The sequence below is a fragment of the Oncorhynchus nerka genome, linkage group LG27 (assembly GCF_034236695.1).
Source record: "Oncorhynchus nerka isolate Pitt River linkage group LG27, Oner_Uvic_2.0, whole genome shotgun sequence".
In the NCBI taxonomy this organism is placed as follows: Eukaryota; Metazoa; Chordata; class Actinopteri; order Salmoniformes; family Salmonidae; genus Oncorhynchus; species Oncorhynchus nerka.
Genome location: NC_088422.1, coordinates 44,055,970 through 44,080,918, shown reverse-complemented (window position 1 = coordinate 44,080,918; position 24,949 = coordinate 44,055,970). Strand labels below are relative to the sequence as shown.

At 42.6% G+C, this 24,949-nt stretch overlaps 1 protein-coding gene across 1 annotated transcript; it reads left to right on the top strand.

The window, feature by feature from the left end:
• The first annotated feature begins 3,112 nt into the window (after positions 1-3,112).
• On the top strand, positions 3,113-23,235 carry LOC115111844 (inactive carboxypeptidase-like protein X2). The gene is made up of 23 exons (XM_029638326.2): positions 3,113-4,003; positions 6,247-6,507; positions 6,654-6,701; positions 6,918-7,076; positions 8,861-8,944; positions 10,336-10,413; positions 11,279-11,335; positions 14,109-14,186; positions 14,321-14,430; positions 14,824-14,963; positions 15,293-15,377; positions 15,531-15,675; positions 15,780-15,871; positions 16,123-16,246; positions 16,496-16,692; positions 18,052-18,228; positions 18,657-18,841; positions 18,954-19,436; positions 19,742-19,872; positions 20,100-20,239; positions 21,145-21,244; positions 21,505-21,671; positions 21,761-23,235. Exons 1-23 carry the CDS (start codon positions 3,772-3,774, stop codon positions 22,136-22,138), a joined length of 3,651 nt encoding a protein of 1,216 aa, XP_029494186.2. The 5' UTR covers positions 3,113-3,771; the 3' UTR covers positions 22,139-23,235.
• The last annotated feature ends 1,714 nt before the right edge of the window (positions 23,236-24,949 follow it).

The window sequence follows — 24,949 nt, the reverse complement described above, 5'->3', positions numbered from 1 at the left end:
ACCACTATCCTGAGACCCATGGTCGTGCCATTCATCTGCCACCATCACCTCATTTTGTCGCAAAAATCTGTACACAATTCCTGAAAGCTGAAAATGTCCCAGTTGTTTCATGGCCTGCATACTCACCTGAAATGTCACCACCCATTGAGCATGTTTGGGATGCTCTGGATCGCCGTGTATGACAGCGTGTTCCAGTTCCCGCCAATATCCAGCAACTTCGCACAGCCATTGAAGAGGAGTTGGACAACATTCCACAGGCCACAATCAACAGCCTGATCAACTCTTTGCGATTGAGATGTGTTGCGCTGCATGAGGCAAATGGTGGACACACCAGGCACTGACTGGTTTTCTGATCCACGCCCCTACTTTTTCTTTTAAGTTATCTGTGACCAACAGATGCATGTCTGTATTCCCAGTCATTGAATTTGTTTCAATAGACTGATTTAAATTAACTATAACTCCTTAAATGAACTATAACTCAGTAAAATCTTTGAACTTGTTGCATGTTGCATTTATAATTTTCTTCAGTGTTGAAAAAAATACATAATTAAATCATTATGGGGCAGTGTGCAGACCAAGCCAAGCCGTGACAGTTTGAACCCACACAGCTCCATCATAAAGGCAATAGACGAGGGTATAGCTTACTATTTTACACTATCCTCCCTATTATAATTCTGTCCACTAATCTTCTAACATTACCATGGGCAATTTTCTGAATGAATCAAACCACTGTTTTCTTTCTTTCGTGCTTGAAGGTTCTCCAAACCTGTTTTTTTATGATTGATAAATACTTACCAAATATTGAGAAGTGCGTAGGAAAGGTGTAAATTGTTCAAGTTGGAATCGGGCGCTATGTGCACCAGCCAAAATACTATAAATCCAGCTTGCTTTCATCAAGCAAACAGACAAAAACAAGATTGGTCAAAAACAACCCTTCTTACTCACTTTAAGTCATTTCCATCCAGATGCTTATATTATACTTGATTTGTGGGCTATAACTCTAAACACATTTCATCAATAGGTCCTTTTGGCCAAATCTCAAGAGACAGTACTACTCATCATCTAAACAATCTTGTTTAGAATCTATTTTTGCTGTTTTTTTTCTTCTGTAGCTGGTTGGCCGAGTCTGTGAGTCAGACGAATTGTGTGTGTGTGTGTGTGTGTGGTGTGTGGTGTGTGGTGTGTGTGTGTGTGTGTGTTGTGTATATATATATATATATATATGTCAGAGCAAAAACCAAGCCATGAGATTGAAGGAATTGTCCGTAGAGCTCCGAGACAGGATTGTGTCAAGGCACAGATCTGGGGAAGGGTACCAAAACATTTCTGCAGCATTGAAGGTCCCCAAGAACACAGTGGACTCCATCATTTTTAAATGAAAGAAGTTTGGAACCACCAACACTCTTCCTAGAGCTGGCCGCCTGGCTAAACTGAGCAGTCGGGGGAGAAGGGTCTTGGTCAAGGAGGTGATCAAGTACCTGATGGTCACTCTGACAGAGCTCTAGAGTTCCTCTGTGGAGATGGGAGAACCTTCCTGATGGACAACCATCTCTGCAGCACTCCACCAATCATGCCTTTATGTTAGAGTGGCCAGACGGAAGCCACTCCTCAGTAAAATGCACATGACAGCCCGCATGGAGTTTGCCAAAGGCACCTAAAGACTCTCAGATCATCACGTCTGGAGGAAACCTGGCACCATCCCTACAGTGAAGCATGGTGGTGCGAGCATCATCCTGTGGGGATGTTTTTCAGCAGTAGGGACTGGGAGACTAGTCAAGATCGAGGCAAAGATGAACGGAGCAAAGTCCTTGATGAAAACCTGCTCCAGAGCATTCAGGACCTTTAATGAAGCTGCCAGAGGACTTGTGAGGTGTCTGTTTCTCAAACTAGACACTCTAATGTACTTGCCCTCTTGCTCAGTTGTGGACCGGGGCCTCCCACTCCTGTTTCTAATCTAGTTAGAGTCAGTTTGCGCTGTTCTGTGAAGGGAGTAGTACACAGCCTTGTATGAGATCTTCACTTTCTTGGTAATTTATCGCATGGAATAGCGTTTAGTTCTCAGAACAAGAATAGACTGACACATTTCAGAAGAAAGATCTTTGTTTTCAGCCTGTAATCGAACCCACAAATGTTGATGCTCCAGATACTCAACTAGTCTAAAGAAGGACAGTTTTTTGCTTCTTTAATCAGCACAACAGTTTTCAGCTGTGCTAGCAAAATTGTAAAAGGGTTTTCTAATGATCAATTAGCCCTTTAAAATTATAAACTTGGATTAGCTAACACATCGTGCCATTGGAACACAGGAGTGATGGTTGCTGATAATGGGCTTCTGTACGCCTATGTTGATATTCCATTAAAAAAATCTGTTTCCAGCTACAATAGTCATTTACAACATTAACAATGTCTACACTGTATTTCTGATCAATATTATGTTATTTTAATGGACAGAAAATGTGCTTTTCTTTCAAAAACAAGGACATTTCTAAGTGACCCCAACCTTTTGAACAGTAGTGTATGTATATGTGATATTTCTGTATTTAAATTTGCTAACTTTTTAAAAACATGTTTTCACTTGGTCATTATGGGGTATTGTGCGTACTTGGGCGAGGAAAGAATATATTGAATCCATTTTGAATTCAGTCTGTAACACAACAAAATGTGTAATAAGTCAAGAAATACTTCCTGAAGGCACTGTATGTACAGCAGTAGGTATATTTGAGTGAGATATGTCAAGAATCCAGTATATAAATAAACATGTGGTGTGTATAAACAGTGTAACTAAAATACAATGTTAAGTGGTAGAAATATTAGAATGAACTATGTCGAGAATACAGTATGTAAAAATACAGTACAAAAGCCCAAAGCAAAATGGATATAATTGGAGGAACTTAGCTTCTAGACCTGAGTTGGGAATATAAATTATAAATGTGTATGTGAATGGTGTGTATGGACCGTATTTGAATAGATAATGGTGTGTATAGCAGTAGTTATATAGTTATACTGTATAGTTAGTTATATAATGTTCCTCTGTTCCTTAAATATTTGTGGGTTTCAATATTGTTAGCACAAACACACTGTCCTCGACTCCTCCCCCTATTCATTCCTGCCTGTTTGTGGCAGTCTGCAGAGGGGAAAGCAGGCGGAAGAAGTGGAAGAAGTGCTCTGCTGCTGGACTAAACTCTCTTCACCTCTTCAACCAGGAGTTACAGCCTCTATAGAGCCAACCTGGATTCTTCATTCCCTCTCCTGGCTTCTCCAGTGAGCTGCTCTGCTCAATCTATGCTGAGATCTCCTTTTGATCTCTGCACCTGTTGAAACTCGTCAGCCAGGTGAAGGGGATTATATCTCTCTCAGCCATAACTTTTTCAGCTGTCGATCCAGGAGAGCTGTTGGATATCGTTTAGTTAAATTGCAGGACAGTTGGACTGCTCTCCCTCGCTCTTCCTTTCTCCCTCCCTCACTATTTTCTTCTCTCTGTGTCCAGCCCTGCCTCATGCTCTGAGTGAGTCTGTGTCTGGCTGTGGCTTGGAGCTCCAGAATCTTCCTCACCGTAGAGAAGACATGGAACACTAGAGTAGAAAACTGAGAGGTAGAATTCTGGGGTAGAATTCAGATATAGAACACTTTGGTAGAATTTCTGAGTAGCGTTCTGAGCTGGAACTTTTGGCAAGATTTTGGGAAATCAGAGCTGGAATACTTAATCGGAACACTGAGCTGGAACTTTTCAGTGCAATATTGAGGTAGAATCCTGAGGCAGGTAGAATAAGGAGGATGGGAGGTCATACTGCAGTGGTTCTGCTGGCCATATGCTGTGTGCTACTGCCCAGAGCAGGGGAGAGTGCACGAGGTATTGTCTCTTTAGGCCAGACTGTAGAGGAGAGAGGGATGGAGGCCCTATATGGAGAGGAGTCTCAGAATGAACCTGCTAAAGAAGAGGAACTCACAGAGACACAAAGCCAAACTAGCAAGGAAAAGAGAGCCACAGAGGAGGATGCCCTACCAGGTAAGAACAAAGCCAACCCACTGGGAATAGACGTCAGTTCAACGTCTAGTTTGTATTTACATTTGTTTGAGTTGTCAACTAGGATGAATTCAACTCAGCCAAAAATGTCACCCTGTCATTGAAGGTTAAAAGTTTGATGAAAAAAATACAAAATTCTCTTACGTTGAAGACTTTTTGCAAATCCGATCAGTTTACCACGTTGATTCAAAGTTATCACATTGCATTTTGGGGTTGAAATGACATGGAAACGTTGATTCAACCAGTTTTTGCCTAGTAGGAACATTCATATTATAATGCTATATATTTTGGAGAATTGGATCCCATCTGAGTTGTGGCTAGAAACATGGATGGTTATACCTAGTAGATGGGACCCAATTCAGCTGGTGTTCAGGCCTTTGTTCCAGCCCAGCAATAGCACATCTTATCATATCAGCTAATGATCAAAACCTTAGTAGTAGAATCATCAACAGCGTCTGGTTGTTGGGCTGGAACAGATGCCTCCTTCCAGGACGAGGATTGGAGAACATTATAACATCATCAGGCAGGCACAGGGGACAGGGCACAAGGCAGGTGGAGGAGAGTGTTGGTCTTGAAAGAAGCCAGCAGTTTCCTGAATTACCCACACACACCTTTCAGTCACTATGATAAGTCCAACAGTGTCTACACACACACACACACACACACACACACACACACACACACACACACACACACACACACACACACACACACACACACACACACACACACACACACACACACACACACACAGACCTGGGACTGGGGAAGATTCAGTCTGCTGCAGTAACAGTCCTGGCTGGGCTCTGAGCTGAGCATCTTGGAGACAGATTTGTACAGCTAACTTTGATTTTCTACTGTATTGTTCTGTACCACAGATCCCAGCTCCAAAATGGAAGGATTCATCCTCTGAGATGGGCTGATGATGCAGTGTTAGTTATAAAACACATTTTGTTTCTGAGATTCACAGCCTAACATCGAGTAAACTTCAGCACACACATCTGTTGGATTTAATCAGTCCCATTTCCCAATGAAATTGCACCAAAACCTTGTATTTACATGGAAATTACATTAGCTAGTAGGTACTGTAACTATTTTGTTACATAGCTTGTAGTGCATGTAAAACGTACTACTACTGTTATAGGCTACATATTTATGGCTTGCACAATTGAAAAGACATTAGAACCACCAACTACACAGAATCAGATTTCTTAAGGACAGGGACAGGACAATGTTGATGATGCTCTGACAGCGTGCCATTACAGTTTGGCTGGGTTACGAACGGAGATGAATATTGAATACACATGAATATGACATGAATACAGAGCCTCTGTTCCACAGGTACAGTTGAAGTCGGACGTTTACATACATTTCCCTCATTAAAATGCAAATCAATTTATAACATTTTTGACATGCGTTTTTCTGGATTTTGTTGTTGTTATTCTGTCTCTCACTGTTCAAATAAACCTACCATTAAAATTATAGACGGATCATTTCTTTGTTAGTGGGCAAACGTACAACATCAGCAGGGGATTAAAAACAATTCCCCTCACTGTACATTCAGAGGAAGCGGCAGAAAGAAGAAAATCTTTATATCTTATCCATTACACATCAGATAGAAAAAAGCATGTGATAATTGAATGTTTTAATGTCATGTGACATAATGTGTAAACATTTACATAAACCCAGATGAGAGCTTGACCTTGGGTGTGATGATACCACTGCAGTCCCTCTCCTTGATGTGTGTGTGTGTGTGTGTGTGTGTGTGTGTGTGTATTTGTGTGTGTGTGTGTGTGTGTGAGTAGAGGACCCTGTTGAACAGAACACCCAGCCTGTCTGTCCGACGTTAGCTCAGCTGTGCCCCCTGCTAGGGTGATTCTGTCTGGCAGATTTCCCCACACCTGTCTGGTCTGGGATTTCGGTCATTCTGTCTGTCTGTCTCTCTGTTTCCCACTGTTCCTCTGTCACCATCTCTCTCTGCCCCCTCTATCACTCTATTTATATTTGTTTATCTGTCTCTCTATCTCTCATCAGTCTACTTCAGTAGCAGAGAGTTGGTGTTGATGTATAGCCTTTGATTGAATGCCATCTTGTCATATCCTGGCTTATCCGACTGTTAGAGGATTGTTATGTACTGTTAAACCTGACATTGGACCCTCAGGGATTATACATGTCAAAATGACCAAGTTTATTAACTTTCCTTTCCCCCGTTGTCCATCTCCAAGCCAGGGTCAGGAGAGCCGAAGAGGAGGGCAAAGGGAATAAAAAGAAAGGCAAGAAAGACAAGAAAGACAAGAAGAACAAGGAGCCCAAAGTGCCCAAGGCCACCAAGAAGCCTAAAGCAGACAAAAAGCCCAAGAAGGGCAAAGGAAAGGAGCCACGGACAGAAGCACCTACAACAACTCCACCACCTACAACTACCACACTACCACCCACAACTACCACACCACCACCTACAACTACCACAGAGGTGTACACAGAAGCAGGTAATGCAGTAACACACCACTCTACTACTGTAATCAACATTTTCTATAAAAACAGACTAGAATTGGTTGATGAGATTTTTTAATGGCTTTGCATTGTGTGAGTAACAAAGTTGTTTGTAATACTTTGATCTCTGTCCCATCTGAAGCTCCCACAGAACCTGACCCATACCCAGACTACCCCTACCCAGACAACGGTGAGATCATGTGTACAGATGACAAACTATTATATAATTTCTCTGAAGCCAGTGCCTGTGTTCTAATACCACTCAAAACGTTATAGTATAGCCACTTTGTTTATGATCTTATTTGTACCTTGAAAAACCATGTGGATTTTGTTTTATATCTTGCTTAAAAAAACAAATCTCCACACTAATAAAGTTACCTCTACTGTCCATGTGTCCCTCTGATAGAGGATGACTACTGGAAGCCAGATGAGGAGGAGCCCGGAGGCCCAGTGGTCGACCCAGAAGATGACTATTGGAAGGGAGAGAACCCAACGGCCACGCCCCCCACTCCTGTGGTGGATGGAAAGGTGGACAAGGGAGACGAGGACTACTGGGACGTCAGATGTATGTTTCATCCCCCTCTGTGTCCTAAAATGAATGACTCAATTGACCGAATTAATGAATGAGTCAGGGGAGAACAACTTCCCCCTTTCATTGAAGCCATGAAGTTCAAGGTCGACCGGGGTACTACGGGCTGTCATTGCCAGAAAGCAAGGTCCTCCATTATAGGCAATTGGAAAATAGCAATCTTCATGGTCAATATTCGTGCTGCTATTACATCAGATGTATGTCCTTGAATCGATTATTTTAAAATCACACACAGAATGCCTTTCTAACCAATCAGAAACGAGTACTCAACAATGCTGTGGTATAAATAAGGATAATATTGAATTATATTGAAATATAAGTATAATTTAGTTTCTAATGGCAGCCTGCAATACTTGAGATATTCAATGAGAAGGGGCAGCACTGAGCTGTTACACTGAGTGTACAAAACATTAAGAACACCTGCTCTTTCCATGACATAGACTGACCAGGTGAATCCAGGTGAAACTATGATCCCTTATTGACGTCACTTGTTAAATCCACTTCAATCAGTGTCGATAAAGGGGAGGATTCAGGTTAAAGAATGATTTTTAAGCCTTGAGACAATTGACACATGGATTGTGTATGTGTGCCATTCAGAGGGTGAATAGGCAAGACAAAAGATTTAAGTGCCTTTGAATGGCATATGGTAATACGTGCCAGGCACACCGGTTTGTGTCAAGAACTGCAATGCTTCTGGGTTTTTCACGCTCAGCTGTTTCCTGTGTGTATCAAGAATGGTCCACAACCCAAAGGACATCCAGCCAACTTGAAGCATTGGAGTCAATTCGGGCCAGCACCCCTGTGGAACGCTTTAGACACCTTATAGAGTCCATGCCCCGACATCCATGCGCAACTCAATATTAGGAAGGTGTTCCTAATGTTTAGTATACTGTGTATATATGCAGTCTATGGATGGAATAAATGAATGAATGTAACAAAGGCATCAATGACAAAAAATTACAATTTCAATTAACTTTACTAACTACTTCAAAATTATTATCAAAGTATTTTTTCAAACACTAGCTATTAGTTGAAACGTGTACTATAGGTGTATAACCTACCAGCCCTCACAGTCTCTCGTCTTAATTAGATGTCCATCCATTTTTCTCAAATGTTAAATTGCTAAGTTGTTCCAAATGTTGAATTTCGAAGTGTTAAAGGTTAAGTTTGGGCATTAACTCCAAATTCTTAAGGTTTGGCATGAACTCTGAATGGTGAAGGTAAGGGTTAAGGTTTGGGATGGGATGGGGTTCAAATTCAATAACTTTTTATCTCTCGATTTCTCATCTCGATCCACTCTAAATCGAACCCTTTATGATATTTGCCAACTGGACACTTTAACCAATGAGTCAGGTTTTCCACCTTATATGATGGAAATCTCATCTCATGTGAAGGTTTGTCAGTGACATTCATTGCAAAGCTCAGCTCATCTGAACTTTGTGTGATAGCTGCAACAGGTTTTCATTACTTTTGCTGTGTCCATAACTCCACTACTGTTTCACTCTACCATTCCTCCAGCTTTTCACTCCTACAGTATCTCACTCTCCTGCACCTCTCCATTTCTCTGTTCTCACTCCACCCATCTCTCTCCATTCTCACCCTCTCCTTTCTCTTATTTCTCTACTCTTACTTCTCCATCTGCCTCCTTCCTTACTCTCATGTGCCTATTCGATCTTGCTCTCTCTTTTCTCTTTTCTGCTCTCTTTCTTCTCTGAGATCTCCATTCTCACTTTCTCGTTTTCTCCGTTCTCCAATAACAGACGAGGTGCCCGAGAATCTTCCTTTCCCTGATGGTACAGAGGTCGCCCCCACAGAGAAAGATGACTGGAGCTATGCTGTTACAGGTGACTTACATCTCAATTAATCAATCAATCAGTCAGTCGGTCAATCAGGCAGTCAGTCACCGTTTAGAGGGCCACAGTGTATGCTGCTATTCCTCCTTTCTAAGAATGAAAGACAACCCCTGTTTTAGGGTTTATAGTGTGGAAGTCGATCCTGTAAACCATACGCTTAGACCTAGATTCACTCAGATCAGTTGATGTTTTGTCGGTGTCGGAGGTGTACAGCAGGGGTAGACAGCAGGGGTTCAAACTGTAGAACCCAGTTCCTACATTTGAATATAAAAATCGATTTTATCAAACAAAACTTTGCTACATTTTATCTCTGGGACCATCAGGAAGACAAATCAGAGCAAGATTACTGAATGTAAATACATTATTTACCTTCAGAGTATCAAACCAGTTGCCGTGATAAAAGTGTTTTGTTGTTGTGCACTCTCCTCAAACAATAGCATGGTATTTTTTCACTGTAATAGCTACTGTAAATTGGACACAGGAGTTAGATTATACAGAATTTAAGCTTTCTACCCATATAAGACATGTCTATGTCCTGGAAAGTTGTCTGTTACTTACAACGTCATTCCATGTGTATGTGACAAATAAAATTTGATTCGATTTTTTTAGTAATATTAGTAACATTAGTGAATGTTAGCAACAACCGTCCTGGTTTAGGGACACCGATTCCGTAGAGGTTAATGCAACTCTGTGCAGCCAATGCCAATGTCTGCTTTAGGTATAATGCCTGGAGACGCTTGTGGATTTGATAGCTCTAATGCAGTTCCACCTCCAACACCGCCAAAACAACCGCTACGCTGATGTCGGCTAAAGCGGATCAGATTGAATAGAGCTCTTAGTCCAGGGAATGACAGAGTAGGAGGCTAGATCATCACCCTGCTTTTTAGAGGAGAGTGAGTGGGTGAGAGTGTAGTTCTAAACAGCCAAAGGCTTTTCATGAAGCCTTTCACAAGATGGCTGCTCTGTGATATTCCTTGTCAACTTAAATGAAACATTTAACTAGGCAAATAACAGGCAGCGTGTTATGCTAGCTTTATGTGGGTCCAAACAGAGTGTCTGTTGTCGCTGCAGAAATAAAGGCTCTGTTCCACCATCACTGTAGTGGAAGATTACTGTATTAATGTTTTGAAACTACATACTGCATTTCAGCTTCAGAGAGCTTTGGAAGGCACACATGAAACCAAAGAGACTCTCTCTGTGATGTTGTTTAGTAAAAAAAATAGATTAGTACTACTAGACAGGCTGCAAGTCTGTTTCTGCTTGAGCCAGGTTGCTGTGGCTTTGCCATGGCGGTTATGTACTGTTGAATCAATGCAGAAACAGTGTGCTACTCAATCTAGGATACTGTAATGATGGGTTTGTGTTTTCTCCTTCCAATACAGAGGAGCTTGTTACACCACCACCCACCTATGAAAGCCCATGGTACGAGGAGTATGACTACGGGCATAGTGGTGGACAGAGTACGTACACACACGGACACACACACACACACACACACACACTGTCCTTGTGGGGACCAAACAATTGATTCCCATTCAAAATCCTATTTTCCCTAACCCTTAAACCTAATTCTAACCTTAACCATAATTGCAACCCTAAACATAACCCCTAAGCCTAAAATAGCATTGCGAAATGTCTCCACTTGTCTGTATTGTCCTTGATTTACTATCCTTGTGAGGTAAAACCAAAAAACACACACACACACACACGCACTCTGCACTGTAAAATAAACCCTTGGCCAAATCTTCAATCGAAATATGTTTTTCATTTCAATGGGACCCTGTGGTGAAATAAAGATTAGATAGACACAATAAAGAACTGGGCCTTTACCACCGAGTCAAAAGTAATGGGCCAACACTTCTCATTCCCCACAAGAATGAAAAAAAAAGAAGTGTATACTGTTTCAATTATATGTTCTGTTGTCTAAGTTTGGGTTAAGCAAGACTTTGGCAGCTGATGTTCCAAACTCCCAAATAAGAAAATACCAAGTAACTGGAACAAACAACAGTCAGATCAAGATTATTACCCCCTTCAAACACTTTGTCATGTTTATCATTTGGATATTGTGGCAAACCTTAAGAAACACGTGGGCCTGTTCAAGAGGGGGAAACGTTACAGAATGTTTGTGTGTATTATGATTGGTTGTCTGTCAGGTACAATAGGAAATCATGACGTTATCTTTTATTCTATCGGCAACGTTCTAAATGTTTCACTCCACTGAAAACACCCCACATACACAGTATACTGGTACATGTAATGGGGAGGTGGGGGAAAGTAACCTCAAATTCAGCCATGATTGTTTTTTCCCTCCTTTGTTTACCACAGCGAAAAAACAGGAGGAGAGAGAGATCCAAAGGAGAGAAAAGGAGAGAGAGGATAGAGGTATTGTGCACAGACTATTTTCCATTATGATCTGAATGACAGATAGATCACTATCTTCAGTTGTAGATACTTCACATATACAGTAACATTTATATGTTGGTCATTAAAGGAGACACTCTTATCCATAGCAACTTACAGTCAATGCACTCACAAAAAAATGCTGGGTTAAAAACAACCCAATTTGGGTTTTTTGGTAAATATGGGTAAATATTGGATAGAACACACACTGGGTTATTTTGACCCAGTCAACCGATTGGGTTGCGTGAATAACCCAACATGTTGGGTTGTTGGGATTACCCAAACATTAATTTAACGATCAGTCATTTAAAAAAAATGTACTTTCATTCTGGGTTGACGAGCAATTTTTGGAATCACGTTGTTGATTTTCATAACAAAGTCCACGACACAGAACTCCCTTTTGCAGAACAGAAAATGTGTTGTCAAAATGTAGTTGCCTTCTCAAAACATAAATACATTCATCAAAACTATATTATACCATCGAAATTGCAAATACATTCATCAAAAGGTACACAACTGTCCTGCAAAAAGATCAACGCAACCACACTTCTGTCCAAACAGACAAAACAGAAAGTTAGTCTTTCTTTTAAAAATCCCAGTAGATCAAAACATTTTCTTTGCAGTCACTAAATCATGATGATCAAAATTGGAAGTACAAAAGTATACTAAAGTGCAGAATTATTGGCAATTACTCTCCTTTTGTGCATATTTCACCAAACAATTTCATATATATCAAATCAAATTTAATCCCTGATTAAAAAATTATAAAACAAGCACATTGTGCAGCAGTCATACATGGGTATCATCACAATCCATTTCCATAGTTTTTTAGTTTCAAATTGGGCACAGAAACACAATCCCACATTAGAAATAGGAAAGTTGAATACAACGGAGGAACACAACTGATATGAATGTACAGTATAGGCCTCAATCCACATCAAAGCAAAATTCTATAATGGAAGGTCACAATGTAAAAAAACACAAAAAAAACAGTGACCCAATGTCTGCAAACCAGCAGATGGGTCAGCCAAACAACCCAGCATTTTTGTTTGTGTCCATTAAACTAAGGTAGGTAAAACAACCACATATCAGAGTCATTGCAAGTAAAACTTAGTAACACTGCGATGTCATACTTTGCACTGTCAAAGCTCCCAGTCAAGCAGATGAACATATGACCATGTCACTCACAGATTCATAATGTAGTGGAGGAATATTAGTCCCTAATGGTTCATGTTTCCGCTTAAAGCGAATGAGGAAAAAAACCACAGATATCCGTCTCTACCTGGGCATTGCAAACATGTAGCTGGGAAGCTTCAGTATGGCTCCACTTGCTAAGACTCTATCTAGAGCAGGACAAATCTGAACCATAGAGATGTGTTGTGAGGGAAGGTAGGGAAGGAAAGGTTGCTTGTTCGAATCCCGAGTCAATTAGGTGAAAAATCTGTTGCTGTGCCATTGAGCAAGGCACTTAGCCCTAATTGCTTCTGTAAGTCCCTCTGGATAACAGAGTCTGCTAAATGACTCAAATGTAAACGTCTTTAACCTGTATTGGTGCAAGGAAGAAGCTTTGAGCTGGAGCAGAAAGAAAGGAAGAGACGGGGCAGCAGAGAGAGGTTACAGAACATGCTGGAAGGAAAGATGAGGGAAAGAGAGAAACAACATAAGGGATAAAAACAGAGTAGAGAGTCAAACAGTAATGGAGGGGAGAGATGTTGAAATCATGAGCTTAGAATGAAGATCGAAACACTCGGGATAAGAACCAACAGCTGTTGCCACATGTTCCATTCTGTACTGTACCTCCGAGGAGAGTAGAACCAGCTAAATGTATCATCAGAATGGAACCAGGGACTTTTGTCTATGGGAGATTACACTGAGTGTACAAACATTAAGGACACCTGCTCTTTCCATGACAGACTGACCAGGTGAATCCAGGTAAAAGCTATGATCCCTTAGTGATGTCACTTTTTTAATCCAATTGAATCAGTGTAGATGAATGGGAGACACAGGTTAAAGAAGGATTTCTAAGCCTTGAGACATGGATTGAGTATGTGTGCCATTCAGAGGGTGAATGGGCAAGACAAAATATTGAAGTGCCTATGGTAGTAGGTTGCCAGGCGCACCGGTTTGTGTCAAGAACTGCAACGCTGCTGGGTTTTTCACGCACAACAGTTTCCCGTGTGTATCAAGAATGGTCTGCCACCCAAAGGACATCCAGCCAACTTGACACAACTGTGGGAAGCATTGGAGTCAACATGGGCCAGCATCCCTGCGGAACGCTTTCAACACCTTGTAGAATGGGGGGCGGGGATACTCTGTCCACCACTAGCCGTGATTGCACATGTGTATGCAGAACAAAATCACATTTAATACAAAATGTGACAGCTTTCACATCCAGTTAGAGATAGACACTTTAAGCAGGGTTACCCATAAAATGTGACTGGTGGTTATGAAAGTTCGGATACAACAGTGTGCGGCCTGTCTTAGATTTACTGAAGAAAAAAAGAACAATCTGAATTTAATCAGCACATTCCTGAATTTGGAGAAACATAATACATCTGGTTTCCTGCCTATCTGCAATGTGGATCCTCTGAGGCATTACTGCAGTTGTCGATAAATACACACACACACACACACACACACACACACACACACACACACACACACACACACACACACACACACACACACACACACACACACAGAGAATCCATTACTGGAATTGCAGTTAGTGATTGACTATGGTCCTGTTTGACAGAGAGAGCTCAGCAGAGGAGGGAGGAGGAAGAGAGGGCCAAAGCCAAGAAGAGACCACACGTATTCAAGGAGCCCAAAAGTAAGTAACTTGCTCCCATCCAATGACACAATACTCGGTTAGTAAAAGTTTTAGCAAGAGCTTCAGAGGTTTTCCATTGTGGTTTGAAGTTTTTGTGATGTGTGTGTGACTGAGATGTTTTCCCCTGGTGGCAGAGTGTCCTCCCCTGGGTATGGAGTCTCATAGGATAGAATCAGACCAGCTGCTGGCCTCCTCCATGTCTCACTACCGCTACAGCCAAGCCAGGGCACGACTCAACATACAGGTAACCCTAACCCTTACACACTAACACTAACCTTCACACACTGACCCACACACGGACCCTAACCCTCACCCACTAACCTTAACACACTAACCCTCACACACTGACCTTAAACCTTCACACACACACTAACCTTAACCTTCACACACACTAACCCTCACACTCTAACCTTAACCTTAACACAATAACTCTCACATGCTAAGTCTAACCCTCTCACACTAACCCATAACCCTTATACACTAACCCTAACACATTGACTAACCCTAAGTCTCAGTACTGCTCCAGCCAACACAGAGCATGACTCAACATGCAGGTACACTCCTCACACTAATTCGAACCCGACGGTAAGCCCCCTTACACTCATCTCCAACACTGTATGGTTTCCATGGTTTCCAGGCTTCGGATGATGAGGAGGACATGCATGGTGGGGCGTGGTGTCCTAACCCAGAGGACAATATTCACTGGTTTGAGATGGACGCTCGCAGAGCAACAGAGTTTACTGGGATCATAACACAGGGACGAGACTCACGCAACGAGTAAGACACACAAGCACACACACGTTTATTTTACTATCCTTATGGGGACCAAAACATGAGTTCCCATTCCTATTTTCCCTAACTCCTAACCCTAAACCTAACCCTTAATCTTAACCCTGAAACTGAATCTAACCCTAACAGATCACCCTAAACCTAATCCCTAACCTTAATCCTAACACTAAAATAGACTTTTTACTTGTTTTACCCTCCTTGTGAGGACTTCTGGTCCCCACAAGGATAGTGAAACCAAACCACACACACACACAGTGAATTTCAGAAATATCAAAGACAAAATGGTGACAAAATATGTGTGCGTCTTTCTGTTTCAGGAGTGACTTTGTGACATCGTTTTACGTGCAATTCAGTAATGACAGCAGAGAATGGAAAACCATCCATGACGGTTACTCTGACTGGGTGAGTCTGTCAGCCTCGCTGCTTCAAATGTACTTTGGTCCCAGGGTTCACTCTCATGCTTTTTTAAATGGGGCACAAAAGTTCACCATGTCAACTATATTTGTCTCTCCCTCTCTTTTTACCCCCCCTCCTCCCCCCTCTCTCTGTCTCTAGTTGTTTTTTGGTAACTCCGATAAGGATACCCCTGTGCTGAATCAGTTAGCTGAGCCCATACTAGCACGCTACATCAGAGTTATCCCTCAGAGCTGGAATGGTAGTTGCTGTATGAGGCTGGAGGTACTAGGCTGCCCACTGCCTGGTGAGTGACACACGCACCCACCCTACTAGACTTCTGGTCCCCACAAGGATAGTCAAACGTAAAACACATGCAAACGTTCACACTGTGCATTTTTATTTCCTCAGACCCCACCAGTGCCTACCAGAGGCTGCAGAATGAGGTGACTCCAGTCCAGTACCTGGACTTCAGACATCACAACTACTCAGACATGGTCACGGTGAGACGGAACACTCGCATTTCAAGGGACTTCAAACCTTAAGGTCATCAGTGCCACCTGTTTGAACTTGAATCAGGTCTAATGTTTTGTCTGACAGATTGTGACAACTGACTTCAACTCTGTCGTGACACTTTGGGGATTCATTTAATAAGATTTGTTGGGCTTGAACAAAGACTTGCACAGACCCCACTGAAGGTGTCCCGGACCAGGGTTGGTAAATGCTGCTTTCCCCTGTGCGTCTCTTCTGGTAGATGATGAAGTCCGTGTCTGAGGAGTGTCCCAACATCACCAGTATGTACAGCCTGGGTCGCAGCTCCAACGGACTGGACATCCTGGCCATGGTGATATCAGGCAACCCCACAGAACACGAGATAGGTAGGAGGAAACAAATATTGTGTCTTGTGTCCACAGTTTTCAGAACATGCACCCATTAGTTATTCCAGGCTAACTGCACCCATTAGTTATTCCAGGCTAACTGCACCCGTTTGTTATTACATTTAACATTAACATTTAAGTCATTTAGCAGACGCTCTTATCCAGAGCAGGCTAACCTTCATAGAAAGCTCTGTACTCGTGTCCTCTCAAGCATGGAAAGACAATGAAAATCTGTGTTTTTCTCCTTAGGTGAGCCGGAGTTCCGCTACACGGCCGGTCTCCATGGAAACGAGGCGACGGGGCGGGAGATGGTTCTTCTTCTGTTGCAGTACCTGTGTAAGGAGTACAATGATGGCAACCCCAGAGTGCGCCGCCTGGTGGAGGGAATACGTATCCACCTGGTGCCCTCACTCAACCCGGATGGGCAGGAGAAAGCCCTGACAGTGGTCAGTACTGGATATCATACGGTTCATTCTTGGATTGCGGTGGTAAATGTTGTCCCTTGACTTTGGCACCATGTAAAAACAATTAAAAATGACCAAAACATTAAAAATAATACATTCTAATTTTATTTCATTGTTTATTAATAAGAAAACATATGTAAGTCCTTGGTACTGCAAAACAACTATTATGCATTGTTGAAACTACAGGGGGCTAGCAAATTGGCTTGTCCCACTGGTGATGTGTAGGGGTGTAGTGACATGTTTTGGTGTTTAGAGATGCTGTATCTATTATTTTAAATGCTAGACAGTAAACAAAAGTATTTAATATACCTTTGATCTCCCAAACTCAACTCTGGACCTTGAAGCCAGTTCTATTGTATTGTTTCATTGTTCCCCTCTAATCAGGGACTGATTTAGACCTGAGACACCAGGTGGGTGCAATTAATTATCAGGTAGAACAGAAAACCAGCAGGCTCTGGACCTCGTAGGGTCAGAGTTGAATAACCTTGCTGTAGATCAATAAAAACACCTATTGTTTTACTAGTAGAATGTGAGTCCCCCAGTTTTATGTCGTTGGTGTTACCACTTTGAAAATCGCTGATTACAAAGATATACCAAGACCTTGAGCATTTTCTCCCGTGGCAAACTGTTATCGAGGGAGGGTTCTATATTAAAGAAAATTATTATCTTATCACGACCTTTCAGTATGTCATACATTTGAGAATTTCATTTATCATTTTGTGTCAGCCACTTTAAATAAATGAAATAATGAATCACTTCAGTAAATTATTAATTTAAGGATTAACCTTAAATTAATTAAATTAACCTTAGATTTGAGCATTTGTGGCCTCCATTTCACAAAATCCTCATTGGTGTTACTACTCCACTGGTGGCACAATGTTAATATAATGGTAAAAACATATTTTAAGTCATTAAGCTACCATATTAGTTGATTTAGAATGGGAAGATATACCCAACTACATTTCAATGAAAAATCAAGTAATTATTTTCCAAAATGCCATGCCAAAATGCCACCGTAATTCAAGAACGACCCTTACAGGGAAATACAGCCTGTATTTATACTTTACACTTCCAGGGTGCAAATCTGTTTTCTTCTATTAAGGAAAAGGGGTGCCAGACAGTTTCTGATTTAGCCAACTTGTTGTCCTGTAGGAAAGTATTGTTGTATGCAGGAACAGTCTAGCACCCAACTTTATTTTCCTCAGGAGAAGAAAACATATCTCAAGTCAAGACTAGAGACATTCAAGCAAATCCTAAGACGTTTGGTTTTAACACATTGATATTACTGCAGTAAAAATGCAGCCCATATCTCCATAACATCCTGTCCCATTGACACCATAGGGTTCCGAGCTGAGTGGTTGGACAACAGGCCACTGGACGGAGGACGGCCATGACATCTTCCAGAACTTCCCAGACCTGAACAGTGTTTTGTGGGAGGCCGAGGACAAGGGCATGGTGCCCAAACTGATCCCCAATCACCATGTCAAGATCCCTGCAGATCAAGAGGGGGATGACAGGGTGTGTGGAGGAAGGAGGTGGAGGGAGGGAGAGGGGAGGGAGGGGATGGTAAGGGAGAAAGAGAGGGGATGAAGACAGGAGGGGAGAAACAGGAGGGAAGGAAATGTAGATGGTTTGAAGAGCAGAGACAGTACAAGCAAGTCCATTTCTCTGTTTATCAACTTAACAAGGGGACCCGAGAGGCACAGCGGTCAAAGTCACTGCATCTCAGTGCTAGAGGCGTCACTACAGACCCTGGTTCGATTCCAGGCTGTATCACATCCAGCCATGATTGGGAGTCCTATAGGGCAGCACACAATTGGCCCAACATCCTCCGGGTTAGGGTTTGGCCGGGGTATGCAGTCATTGTAAATAATAATTTGTTCTTAACTGACTTGCCTAGTTACATTTTAAAAAGACGGCTGCTGTTTGTTCTTCTTGTCCTGCAGATTGCTGTGGAGACTCGAGCCATCATCTTGTGGATGGAGAGCCACCCATTCGTACTGGGGGCCAACTTCCAGGGGGGGGAGAGGTTCGTGGCGTACCCATACGACAATCACCACCTAACCAAGACCGCCGGCACCAGCACCAGAGAGGGCAAGAGAGAGAGGGCACAGAGTCGCAAGAAGAGACAGTACGAGGCGCTTCTTCTCTCTTTCTCTTCCTGCACTCTTGGTATTTTTGGCAGGAATAATAATGATGTGAAACCAAATAAACAATCAACTCCATTTAAATCATTCTTCTAGGTACGAGGAGTTTGACGTGACGGCGTGGGGGAGGGACTACGACCACGAGGAGCCGGAGGAAGACGATAGAAACAGGGGATACCAGCAGCCAGAAGAAGACCAGTGGAACAGGGGATACCAGGAGCCAGAAGAGGACCAGTGGAACAGGGGATACCAGCAGCCAGAAGAAGACCAGTGGAACAGGGGATACCAGCAGCCAGAAGAAGACCAGTGGAACAGGGGATACCAGCAGCCAGAAGAAGACCAGTGGAACAGGGGATACCAGCAGCCAGAAGAAGACCAGTGGAACAGGGGATACCAGCAGCGAGAAGAAGATCAGTATAACAGAGGATACCAGCAGCCGGAGGAGGAGTGGAGGGGACATGGCTATGGCCACAGGGAAGAGGAGGATGACAGAGGGAGAGGGGAGGATGACAGAGGGAGAGGGGGGTACGCAGAGCCTGAGGATGAACCCAGGGCCACAGCAGACGCCTCCTTTTTCAGGTGTGTAGCATGAAGTAAATGTTTTTATTTAACTATGCAAGTCAGTTAAGAACTAATTCTTATTTCCAATGACGGCCTACACCGGCCAAACCCGGACGACGCTGGGTCAATTGTGCGCAGCCCTATGGGACTCCAAATCACAGCCGGTTGTGATACAGCCTGGATTCAAACCAGAGTGTCTGCAGTGACACCTCTAGCACTGAGATGTAGTGCCTTAGATCTCCGTGCCGCTCAGGAGCCCAAGTTAACCACAGATCTAGGATCAGATTACCCTATCTGACTGTGTGTGTGTTTGTGTGTTATAGGTGGTTGGCCATCTCTTATGCCTCTACTCACCTGTCGATGACATACACTTCCCACGGCTCCTGTCACGGCAATGACATCACTGGAGGTGTTGGAATCGTCAATCGCGCCAAGTGGCAGCCCGTCACAGGAAGTAAGGACTGACAACATCCCTTTTTTATTCCATTGTCGTCTGCTGTTCATTAAGCCATATTTTATGATAGTCGACATTACATACAGTAGTTCAAAAAGGTTGAAACCTGTAATGTAACATTGATCAGAGTGAAGGACCCAGTTTTGGGGATAATGGCGCTCTCTGGTGGTTCATCATTTGCATTGCGGGTTCTCACCTATCTTCTCCCCCTCTCCCTCCATCCTCAGGTATGAATGACTTCAGCTACCTGCACACTAACTGTCTGGAGCTGTCAATGTTCCTTGGCTGTGATAAGTTCCCCCATCAGAGTGAGCTGGTCATTGAGTGGGAGAAGAACAGAGAGGCCATGCTCACCTTCATGGAGCAGGTACACAGAGACACACGTATGCACACACAGAGAAACTATTAACACATTTTGAGAGTATACCAAACACACACACAGTCCTGGAGTGTGGCCGTAGAGCAGTGGTATTCAAATCTGGGTTCGCCAAAATGTAATATTATGTATATATACGGTGCATTCGGAAAGTATTCAGACCCCTTGAATTTTTCCACATTTTGTTACGTTATAGCCTTATTCTAAAATGGAATAAATAAAAATGTTTCCTCAATTTAAACACAATACCCCATAATGACAAAGTGAAAATAGTTTTTTTTTGCAAATGTATATAAAAAATTACCTTACTTACACAAGTATTCAGACCCTTTTCTATTTTTCTATGAGACTCGAAATTGAGCTTAGGTGCATCCTGTCTTCATTGATCATCCTTGAGATGTTTCTACTTGAGTGGAGTCCACTTGTGGTAAATTGGACATGATTTGGAAAGGCACACACCTGTTTATATAAGGTCCCGCAGTTGACTGTGTATGTCAGAGAAAAAAACCATGCCATGAGGTCGAAGGAATTGTTCATAGAGCTCCGAGACAGGATTGTGTCGCGGCACAGATCTGGGGAAGGGTAACCAAAGAATGTCTGCCGCATTGAAGGTCCGAAGAAGTTTGGAACCACCAACACTCTTCCTAGAGCTGGCCGCCTAGCCAAACTAAGCCATCGGGGGAGAAGAGCCTTGATCAGGGAGGTGACCAAGACCCCAATGGTCACTCTGACAGAGCTCCAGAGTTCCTCTGTGGAGATGGGAGAACCTTCCAGAAGGACAACCATCTCTGGGATCGCAAGAAATTGTGGGAAAAATGGGGTCCCCACTGAAAAAGTTTGTATACCACTTCTGTAGAGTGACTGACCTTTTGAACCCTGGTTTTCACCCCACTCAGGTGCAGCGTGGGATCAGGGGCGTAGTAAAAGACAATGAGGGGAACCCCATCGCTAATGCTACAGTTTCTGTAGAGGGGGTCAACCATGATGTCTCTACAGGTGGGTACAGTGTCTGGCTTTGTGTTAACCATGTACCATAGCCTACTGCCCTTGGCATTCTGACTGCTGTGAACACATGAATGTAGCTATGCACTGTTATATTGGTATATTCATTAAACTACAGCTGGGGTAGATATTGGTAACAACCTGTTGTCCCTTCCCCCTGAACAAACGTACATGCAGTGGACGTCCAGGAGCCTGCAAGTGCCATCTTTAGTGAGTGTGCAGTCTAATCCCTCTCCTCTCTGCTCCCTCCACAGCTGTAACAGGGGACTACTGGCGTTTGTTGAACCCAGGTGAGTACCGTGTGACGGTGCGGGCAGAAGGCTTCGCCCCCCTGACCAAGCTGTGTGTGGTGGGCTACGAGGCAGGGGCAACTACCTGCAGCTTTAACCTGGCCAAGTCCAACTGGGACCGCATCAAACAAGTGGGTACTGCTACACCCGTAATTATATTGCCTATTAGCCACTTTAGAGCCATTGAAGCACTTTATAAATGCCATCTATTCATCCACAGATCATGGCCCTGCACGGCAACAAGCCCATACGCCTGCTCAGCCACGGCAACGGCGGAACAAGACAGAACACGGTCTCCAATGGCAACAGGCATGTGGGGCATCCCGACGGGGTCTCCGCCATAGATCCTGATGTGCGTCGCAAGCAAATGCAAAAGCTAGAGCTCGACCGCCGTCGTCGTCTACGGCAACAGAGACTGATGAGATCGACAACAACGTTGCCCCCGACGACCACGCCGGTTCCCACGACAATAGAGGCGGAGCCCACCACTGCTTGGTACGACTCGTGGTTCATAGGAGAGGGGCAAACGTCGGCACCGAAAAGTTTCACGGACTCCATCTTGGATTACAAATACGAGTACAAGATCGACGATTACTAAACTAAACACCAAGGCCTTGCTCAAATACATTTACAAAACATCCTTCCTCCCCACTTCCTATGCATTCTAAGGTATTTGAACAGGAACAATGTCATAGTCCTGAGCCCAGGCTGTTAACTCAATTCTTAGAGTAGACAACTAAGTGACCCCTTAAAGGGATATTTGGCAATGATGCCCTGTATCCACTTCCCCAGAGTCAGAGGAACTCGTAGATACCATTTTTATGTCTCTGTGTCAAGTATGAAGGAAGTTCGAGTTAGTTTTGCAAGCCAATGCTAACTAGCATTAACACAATGACTAGAAAGATGCTAGCAGATACCCATAGACTTCCAGTCATTGCGCTAAAGCTAGTTAGCAATTGCGCTAGCGCTAGTTAAGAACTTCCTTCAAACTGCACACAGATACATAAAATGGTATCCACGAGTTCATCTGACTCTGGGGAAGTAGATAAATCCCAAAGTATCCCTTTAAAGAACTGACAGGTTCTTGAAACTCCAATAACTCTGGAAGCCCCCCAGCCATCCATTCTTTCAGATCAACAAAGGAGCCACAAGAAGTGTTTAGGTATATCTGCAAAAACTGATCAAAGGAACAATGCAGTGTTGAATGCAAAAACAGTCAGGCACACAAGCTAATGCCAGTGGTCTGTATAACTGCTCGAGTAGGTATTTTGATACAACGTTAACACACACAAAAATGTCAGTTTCGAGTAGAAAAATAGAACCACTGATATCTGGAAAACACATTTTATACCAATTCAATTTGAAAAGTTGTTGCATAGCTTTACTGGAGAATGTACTTCAGAGATCATGTAGATCTGGTGGTTGTAGATTACGCACTTGTTTTACTATCACCTCCCACCCTTGAAGAGTCAAAACAAAGAATCAACGTTTCTATTTTTCTTATAAATTGTGGATTAATGTACATTATTTTCACACATTGACAGCAAAGTCATAATATCGACATACAGTAACTCTTACTATTTGTTGAATAGTAAGAGAGAAATCAAAAGAGATTTCCTTAAATGTTCCTCATAATTTAGCTGAGGTAGAGGAAATACATTTTTTCAATTAATAAAGGCTTGTTTACATACAGCATACAGCATTCGTTTTGTTCTTCATGTCCACACTGAGCAAAAATGTGACCGACCCCCTCAATTTGGTCTTATGTGGCAGAATTGGAATTTCTGTTTTTTTTTACATTTGGTTAAAAGTAGAGACTCAGAACTAGAAAATGGTATAGCATACACTGCATTTGAGGAATAATGGGAAAGTAATTCTGCTTTGAAAGTTGATAAAGTTGGTCCTTGAATGTTTTGGTATACTTACTGGAGAGCTCTGTCTCCACCCATTCAGCATCTCTTAAGCCTTAGCCCCACCCATTTCTGTGGGTGGGACTAAGGATTCACATGTGAGGCCATGTGCTAAACAGAGCTAGTAGTTTAGTAAACAACCAAAGATTAAGACTAAAAGTGGTAAAAGTAGTAGCCTGCAATAAGGAAAAACCCAGGTAAAAATACACTTTCTCGTCCTTGGCCTATATCCTAACATGACTTTAGTGCAGGTAATGTTGTTCTTCACATTACCGTCTCTGGTAAACACACACTATATCAAATAACATCTAAGTTTATTTGTCACATGCACAGGACACAGAAGGTGTAAGTAAACTGCTCAGTGAAATGGTAACTAGCATAGTAGCAATAGCAAAACCAGAAAGTGTCCAGGTAAAAAATGGTATAATTATTAGATGAAGCTTCTCCGACACACTTGTCTAAATTGATGGGTCATGTGAAGAAAATTCTATAACCACCCCCAAGCCACATCTAGCAGATGTGGATGGGTCACTATTGTCTAGAGATGTACACATGTTCATGAAATACATTAGATGGCCGTAATCACCCCCAGATACAACATGCTAACTCGATGGGTCATGTAATCATCTGGCGAAGTGGAGACTTTTGTTAGACTAGCTAGTTAGCTAAACAACGAACCGGCATAATCCCAACTCATACTACTACCAATACAAACATTGTCACAGGGATAGTATGAATCTGCAGGTGGCTAAAGCTAACAACTAGAGTCAACATTAGCTAGCTAACATTAGGCTATAACTAGCAATCCAAATGAATTTCTGATTTAAATAATATTACTACACAGATCAGACACATACCATTAGCTAGCGAGCCAGCAAGCTAACGTTCGCTAGCTAACAGTACGCTTTAACTTGCAATGAAAATGACAGAGTAAATTAGAAACGTATAATATCTGAAAATGTAGCTAGACATACTCATATACATGGATGAACGCTTTACGGTAGACTGGAACAATTTAACTCAGTTTTGTTTGTAGCTATATCTTGTTTGGACAGCGTTGTGTCAAGTCACTCCGGTTCACACTGACCGTGGCACGTGGTCAAGCCCATCACTTTTTCCAACTGATCTGTCGATAGTGCATGCTAAATTCAAGGCCTCAATGTCTTTGAGAAAAGTAGCAATACTTTTGTAGTTCTTGAGGACTAACGTTATATCTTTCAAAAACGGCCCGGTAGAAAGGACTATCAACACATACTGAACAGCTCATGTTATAGACAGACAAATCCAAACTCATCTCCTGATATGTCCAGCCCAGCCATTATCTCAGCCAATCATGGTCCCATGCTTCATGAGCTGAAATAAAATATCCCAGATATTCTCCATAGACACAAAAAGCTTGTTGTTTTTTTACATCCTTGTTAGTGAGCATTTCTCCTTTGCCAATATTAATCCATCCACCTGACACCTGTGGCATATCATGAAGCTGATTAAATGGCATG